Source organism: Littorina saxatilis, linkage group LG13 (genome assembly GCF_037325665.1).
Source record: "Littorina saxatilis isolate snail1 linkage group LG13, US_GU_Lsax_2.0, whole genome shotgun sequence".
Lineage (NCBI taxonomy): Eukaryota > Metazoa > Mollusca > Gastropoda > Littorinimorpha > Littorinidae > Littorina > Littorina saxatilis.
The window spans coordinates 9,594,039-9,602,301 of NC_090257.1; the positions used below are offsets into that span (position 1 = coordinate 9,594,039).

The 8,263-nt window shown below is 41.0% G+C and overlaps 2 protein-coding genes and 1 long non-coding RNA gene across 4 annotated transcripts in view; 2 read left to right on the forward strand and 1 right to left on the reverse strand.

Moving 5' to 3' along the window:
* Positions 1-3,423, reverse strand: part of LOC138946118 (mucin-22-like) — a 16,262-nt gene extending 12,839 nt beyond the window's left edge. The window contains exons 1-3 of the mRNA XM_070317621.1: positions 3,408-3,423; positions 2,672-2,846; positions 683-912 (exon numbers count right to left, since the gene is read on the reverse strand). Of these exons, the coding sequence (XP_070173722.1) occupies positions 683-912; positions 2,672-2,846; positions 3,408-3,423 (421 nt within the window). The remainder of the gene's footprint in view (positions 1-682; positions 913-2,671; positions 2,847-3,407) is intronic.
* The window catches only part of LOC138983560 (uncharacterized), a 272,403-nt gene that overhangs the window by 234,985 nt on the left and 29,155 nt on the right, over positions 1-8,263 (forward strand). The gene's annotated exons all lie outside the window — the stretch shown is intronic.
* The window catches only part of LOC138983563 (uncharacterized), a 285,239-nt gene that overhangs the window by 99,451 nt on the left and 177,525 nt on the right, over positions 1-8,263 (forward strand). The gene's annotated exons all lie outside the window — the stretch shown is intronic.

The window sequence follows — 8,263 nt, forward strand, 5'->3', positions numbered from 1 at the left end:
GTACCATCATCCAGCTACACTTTTTCAAAGAAGTGAAAATTGAATGGCGCTTGACAAAAGACCCCGTTTTAAAGCACAACCCAAAAGTGACGTATTTAAAACCTCGTCATTTATGACGTAGTAACCTAATGACGTCATCTCTTAGAGGTAAACCAGTTAAATGGTTGGGCTTTCAAACGATGTATTACTGTTTATGATCAGTGGCCTGAGACTTGTATAATCGCGGTTTGATCATTTTGCTTGGATCATACCTCGTATACAGACAGATATAGAACAAGAACGTCAAACAAACACACATCGCAGGGGCGGACGAGGGGGGGGGGTTTCTGGGGTTTCCGGAAACACCCCCCCCCCCCCCCCCCAGCCAAAAAAAAAAGAAAAAAAAGTGTTTTTTTGGGGGTATTAATCAGTGACAAAATCTGCTGCCTGAAATTGGTAATGATCATCCTCAGAATGCACCAGATTGCACCATTTTGCATCCTTTTTTTCAAAATTTTCACACCCATATCTTCACAATATACTTTTTGAACCCCCCCCCCCCCCCCCCCCATAAAATGAACTGATCCGCCCCTGCATCGAAAGAGAGACAGTTAGACAACCTCAAGCAGAGAGCAAGAGAGAAATAAAAAAAATACAAATCACAGAGCAAGACACACACTTCAAAAGAGACAACGATTCATACCTGGAATGATAGAGCACAGAAAGGGATTGGGTTCCAGCGCACTCCCGCACGTACGCCCGTGCAATTGGAAATGAACTGGAGACCCCATGGCACCAACAGCAGTAACACACTCTCCCGTGTTCAAAGAGTCCCATGGAAATGTCGTGACGTTTCCAGCCGCAGAGCACTCCAAGCCCATGAAGACATCGTCCGCGATGTAGCGAAAATGGCCTATCCAGGATTCCGTTGAGCTGAAACAGACAAAATAGGGGACAAATAAGACGCCAATTAACTGTTGCTTCGGGAATCCAATTTTTGGACATCTTTCGACGACGGTTCCGTTTAAATGAAAGAGGTTGAAAGCTACACGTGTGAAAACATTTGATTGGACTTGCGTTTGTCTTGATGTCAAGTCTTTGGCTGAATTTTTCGACGAAGATTAGTGAGTTAAAATAGTTTGATGAAACGATTAGAATTAAGACGCGACGTGCAAACCACTTAAAAGGAAGAAACGACTTTGAATCGCAAGAAAAAACTGACACTACTTTTCAAAACTCTCTATTCGTAAACAATAGTCCCACTTTCACTACATTCTAATATAATAGTCCTCAATAGTTTAAAACAGTAGTCTCACAATAGCAAACAACAGTAGTCCCTCTATAGTCTAAAACAGTAGTCCCACTCTAGTGTAAAACAGTAGCTCCACAATATAGTCAAAAACAGTAGTCCAACTATAGTCTAAAACAGTAGTCTCACAAAAGTCTAAGACAGTAGTCCCACTACAGTTTAAAACAGTAGTCCCACTATAGTTTGAAACAACAGTCCCACTCTAGTCTAATACAGTAGCCCCACAATATAGTCAAAAACAGTAGTTCAACTATAGTCTAAAACACTAGTCTCACAAAATTCTAAGACAGTAGTCCCACTACAGTTTAACACAGTAGTCCCACTATAGTCTGAAACAACAGTCCCACTCTAGTCTAAAACAGTAGACCCACAATATAGTCAAAAACAGTAGTCCAACTATAGTCTAAAACAGTAGTCTCACAAAAGTCTAAGACAGTAGTCCCACTACAGTTTAACACAGTAGTCCCACTATAGTCTAAACAGTAGTCCCACTATAGTTTAAACAGTAGTCCCACTATAGTATAAAACAGTAGTCCCACTACAGTCTAAAACAGTAGTCCCACTATAGTATACACCAGTAGTGCCACTATAGTCGTAACAGTAGTCCCACTATAGTCTAAACAGTAGTCCCACTATAGTTTAAACAGTAGTCCCACTATATTATAAAACAGAAGTCCCACTATAGTCTAAAACAGTAGTCCCACTATAGTATATACCAGTAGTCCCACTATAGTCTTAAATAGTAGTCCCACTATAGTCTAAAACAGTAGTCCCAGTATAGTGTCAAACAGTAGTCCCACAATATTCTAAAACAGTAGTTCCACTACAGTCTAAAACAGTAGTCCCACTATATAGTCAAAAACAGTAGTCCCACTATATTCTAAAACAGTAGTCCCACTATATAGTCTAAAACAGTAGTCTTACTACATAGTCTAAAACAGTATTCCCACTATATTCTAAAATAGTAGTCCCACTATAGTCTAAAACAGTAGTCCCACAATAGTCTAAAACAGCAGTCCCACAATAGTCTAAAATAGTAGTCCCACTATAGTGTAAAACAGAAGTCTCACTATAGTCTAAAACAGTAGTCCCACCATATAATCTAAAACAGTAGTTCCACTATTTCTCCTGCTAAATTCTTAATAGAAGCTTTCAGCTTTTAAACCAATTTCTGTAAAACGTATTGGACACTTTGTGACATAGAACATACTTTTACTACCAAAAGCGACTCACAGGATAAACACAACGTGTTCACAAGTGTTCATTTGAACATGTGTGACTATGTACGATGTCACAAAGCGTGCAGCACTTGTTACGTAAATGTTTTTAAAAGTGGAACAATTCTGTTTTGATTGTTCCTTTGTACCACGGCGGTCAACTCACAAGTGTGTGGCGTCCTTAGCAACAATGCTGGACAGATCCTGCACAACATCTGACGTCAGTTCCAACAGACGACCGCCCATTGCGTCACAGTGAGCAACCGCCTCGAACCACGTCACTGGTGACGTCACCAACACAATTTCCGGTCCTGACGACGTGTCGCATTTGGTACGTTCTGCTGAAAATGAAAACAAGTTGCGTACTGCAATATCAACACATTTGGTCGGCCGAAAAGATTGACCCTGAACACACTGTATTTTCTTTACCGAGACTAGTAAGTCGTGGGCTGGCAGAAACCCTACCATCGAGACTGCGCAGACTGATTTTGAATGAACCGACAATGTAACGAATTTGCATGACAAGGACTTTTTGTTTGTTGTTGCACGTTTTAAATTCAAACACGACATATTTTTGGATTCAGGAAATAACGCAGAATACAATGCAATACTGTTTTAATCTTTGATTGCAGATTAATTGTTGAGCATAATTTAATAAACAAATTAGTTTATTATATTTTAAACTCCGAGGCTGAAATGCAATCCCATTGTCCGGAACGTATATGACGTTTAAGAACCAATACTTTCAAACTTTTACTTTGTTGTGCTTTTGCGCTTTTGCTAGGCCCCAAAACCTACATATAACATTTGAAAGTATTTAGATTGGTATAGTGATATGGTGTGCAAGAGATGCCACAAAATGGATTCCCAAGATATATCCGAAAGAAGGTGCTGCTTCACACCTGTTTCCCTAGCCATTGAGATAGAGTCATTTGAATTGTGTATTGTGTACGTGATTGTGTTGCATTTATTTAAAGTTTATTTGTTTTTAAATGTGAAATTGTTGTTGTTATTAAGATTATTATATTTAAGATTGATTTAAGGCGCTTACATTCTGTATTGTTGCTGTTATTAAGATGATTATATTTAAGATTGTAAGGCGCTTAGAACTATTTTAGGATTTGCGCCTTATAAATACCCTTATTATTATTATTATTATTATTATTTAAGTTATTGAGACATCCCAGTGCACTAAGGGATTTATAGAGCAAATCGAGAAAATTCATTATTGAACGAAGCGCATAGCGCTGAGTTCAATAATTATTTTCGAGATTTGCTCTATAAATCCCTTAGTGCACTGGGATTGTTTCAATAACGATATTGTCAGTACCGCCAGAGAAAAAAGAAGATTAAAAACGCACATTTTGCAACGCGCATTTGGATAGGCGTAACTGTGTGGTCAGGTTTGTGTCACTGGATCTACTTTTGGGTAGGCTGTCTCAAGTGTGTCGTGCTTTCGTCACACGCAAACTCTTGTTTTAATTTCTGTTGGTAAATTCCAGTGAAGTGTTAAGCTAAAAATTGATGACCTTTCACAGAGACCTCATTTAAACTCGGAGAAAGGACTGTACTCTTAATTATTTGCGATTCGAAACCTTCATCGAGCTTCGACAGAAGGGATATCTATGGACAGATTGACTGTGCAGAGTGTTGCCCCTTGAATTGACTCCGGCCAAGGCCACGGTTAGCTGAGAGTGAGACTCGGATTTTCAAAGTAAATGTGGTATGTTTCTTCTGTTGTATCTTCACTCATCGGGGAGACTGGTACTATTATATATGAACCGTAAGAATGCTGTGAACCCTACACGTAGTATGTCCCCATCGTTTGCTTGTTCACATTTGCCCAACATGTTAATTTGCTGCGAGGTTTATGTCGTCTGCTAGGGCGACTAGGGCAAGCGAACCACGGCACTGCACTGCAGTCTCATTTCAAAAACAACAATTGCTCGTCTGCACGCATAAGGCAGGCTGGTAATAAGTTTTATACATGGTAAGAACGTTCTTAACCCTACACGTTTTCGATTCCGATTGTTGTTGCCTTGAAATAATAATTCGGAAACCATTCATTTACTGAACTGATGCAGTCGTATTTCAGTGTAATCTAGTCTGCTACGTATATATTCCAAATGCTGATCTAGTTCAGTGGTACGTTCTCGGAATAACACTTGTGTTTTCTGTTAGCTGCTGGGAATTGTATACTAACTCATCATTTGGTAATGTGGATAATAAGCTACGGCATAATTATGAGAAGATTCTTCGCAAGTCGAAACTGAAAAATAGACACAGCGGGTTCTATTTTTAGATAGTGGCAACTGTGGCACAGGCACATGCAATCTGTCAGAAAAAAAACCACTTCTGCTTTAATTGAGAAGCAGGAATTTATAGTATTTTGGTATTGTGGAGAATATAAGCTACATGTCATTAATTAATTCTGAGGATGAGAGCACAGTCTCGCTTAGGCAAAGGGCGGAAGAATACGCTCTGTGGAAAAGTTAGCGCACTCCAAGAGTGCGCTAACAGTTTTAGCGCATTGCCATTAGCCAATCAACTGGTTCACATCAGTCATGTGACACCAGTACTTACTGACAATTATTATTATTATTATTATTATTATTATTATTATTATTATTATTATTTAAGTTATTGAGACATCCCAGTGCACTAAGGGATTTATAGAGCAAATCGAGAAAATTCATTATTGAACGAAGCGCATAGCGCTGAGTTCAATAATTATTTTCGAGATTTGCTCTATAAATCCCTTAGTGCACTGGGATTGTTTCAATAACGATATTGTCAGTACCGCCATAGAAAAAAGAAGATTCCAAGCGCACATTTTGCAACGCGCATTTGAATAGGCATAACTGTGTGGTCAGGTCGTGTACAGTAAAGATCTACTTTTGTGTGGGGTGTCTCAAGTGTGTCGTGCTTTCGTCACACGCATTTTAATTTCTGTTGGTAAATTCCAGAGTAGCGTTAATCTGAACAGTGATGATCTTTCAGAGAGACCTCATTTGAACTCGGAGAAAGGGCTGTGCTCTTCATTATTTGCGATTCGAAACCTCCAGTCGAGCTTCGACGGATTGACTGTGCGGAGTGACTCCCCTTGAATTGACTCGAAGCCGCGGGACTCGACGGTTCGCACATTTTCAAAACAAATGTGGCATATTTTCGTGTTGTATCTTCATTCATCGGGGAGTCTGATACTAAATATGAACGGTAAGAATGCTCTGAACCCTACACGTATTATATCCCCATCGTTTTTTCGTTCACATTTGCCCAACATGTTAATTTGCTGAGCGGGGTTTATGTCGTCTGCTAGGGCAATCAAACCACTGCATGCAGTCTGCACTGACTGAGTCTGCACGCACGAGGCACGCTGGTAATAAGTCTTATAATGGTAAGAACGTTCTGAACGTACCCTACACGTTTTCGATTACGATTGTTCTTGCCTTGAAATAATAATTCGGAAACCATTCATTTACTGAACTGATGCAGTCGTATTTCAGTGTAGTCAGTGCGGCTACGTATGACAGAGTCGATCGAGTCAGTCTTCCAAACTGGTCTAGCTGGTACGTTATCGGAATAACACTTGTTTTTATATGAACTCATCATTTGGTAATGTGGATGATAAGCTACATGCCACCAACACGATGAGAAGAATCTATGCAAGTCGGCGAGAATTAGATGAAACCCAGCGGCTTCTATTTTTAGATCAGTGGCAGCCGCACTGTGGCACAGGCACATGCAATCTGTCAGAAAAAAAACCCACTTCTGCTTTAATTGAGAAGTAGGGAATTTATGGTCATTTGGTATTGTGGAGAATATAAGCTACATGTCAGTAATTAATTCTGAGGATGAGAGCACAGTCTTGCTTAGGTAAAGGGCGTAAGAATACGCTCTGTGGAAAAGTTAGCGCACTCCAAGAGTGCGCTAACAGTTTTAGCGCATCGCCATTAGCCAATCAACTGGTTCACATCAGTCATGTGACACCAGTACTTACTGACAATTATTATTATTTACATTTGACCATGGTTTTGAATCACAGGGACTTTCTCCTGCACAGAAACGACTACAACAATAGCATTAATTGATGTCCGTATCAATTAAAATCATAGTGTTACTGACCAGGAAAGGCTTGTCTATACTGTGTTTCGACAGACTGAATTGGGAAATAAATTGAAAACAGAAGAAAGATAACAATTTCAATTTTGAAGGAACATAATTCTGACCTTACCCAGTTGGACAAGAAAAAGCACAAATCCAAAAACGAGTTTGAAAAACATGGTAACAACTGAAACGAATTTTCTCTGTTGCTGTCTGTTGCAAAGATGGAAGTCAACTAAAGAACCAAACAATGTTCCACACAGTTGTTCTGTAAGCTGAGTCATATGATTCATGCATTATTTTGTAGTGTGCACATACCGCGAAGACAGAAGATCTAAGCGGTGCGTCCCGCTAGCGCTACGTGTCATCTGTGCTACGTATCGTTTGCTCTATTTTCTGTAGTGCTATCGACACAAATTGCCAAAAACAAGTAGTGCTATCGGCACGTAGTGCTATTGCCACAATGCACACATGCCATTATAACTACGTCTCAATAGAACTACGTGTCGATATCACTATTTTTGAAAAAAACATTGTACTGTAGCGCTACGTGTCGATAGCGCTACGTGTCGATAGCACTACTACATGTTCAAACGGCGGACACTTCCCTTTGTGTGTGAGTGTGAGAGTGTGTATATAATACTAGATGCAGGGCCGGACCCAGGGGGGGGGGGGGGGGGGGGGTTCCAGGGGTTCCGGAACCCCACCCCTGGAAAAAGCATGTACCTTGCTTTGACTTTTACTAGTTTTAGCACCAAAACAATGCTGCTCTTAACCCTCAAAACAAGGCCCAGAATGCACCAGATTGCACAGATTTTAACCGTTTTTCAAACATTTTCCGGGGGGAGCATGCCCCCGGACCCCCCTAGTTCGCGCGCCTGCTTTGCATGCGCGCGCTTGTGGCTTTGCCACTTCGCTGATTTGCCCCCCCCCAAAAAAAAGGAGGAACCACCCCCTTACAACTCATTTGGTCCGGCCCTGAGATGATTACCCGGCTTCGCCGGGAAGAAGTAGAGCCGAATACCAGGCTGCGCCTGGGACCCGGCTTTGCCGGGTGTACGCCGCCGGCGCACGAAGGAAAGGAGATAAACGCGCAAAACACTGGAGACCTTCTAAAAATAGTAACGTGCAGTGACCTTCTAAAAATAGTAACGTAGTAACGGGAATATGGATTGACGCCACACGGAGGAAGGGAGATAATCGCGGCTGAAAACACTGGAGAAGATAAGGAAGAGTTACTGGTAGTGGATCCCGAAAAAAAAAATCGGTTCAGCGCGCACAGCGCTGCGCGTTGAGAGCACGTGTTGAAATATCTCATCGATGAGATTGTGTCCGGGGTGTAGCTGAATACGGTGTCCAAATTTGAAAAAGATCCACCGAGAACTTTGGCCGTGCATCGCGAACAGACAAACAGACAGACACTAGTCGTATATATATATATAGATTGTCTGCATGGCTGTCTGTCGGATCTGTATGTATGTCTCTGTGTGTGTGTGTGTGTGTGTGTGTGTGTGTGTGTGTGTGTGTGTGTGTGTGTGTGTGTGTGTGTGTGTATGTGTGTGTGTGTGTGTCTCTCTCTCTCGCTCGCTCTCACTCTCTCTTTTTTTAACCACGTATTTATTTCATGGATGTTGTTGGTGTGTTTGTTTTGTTT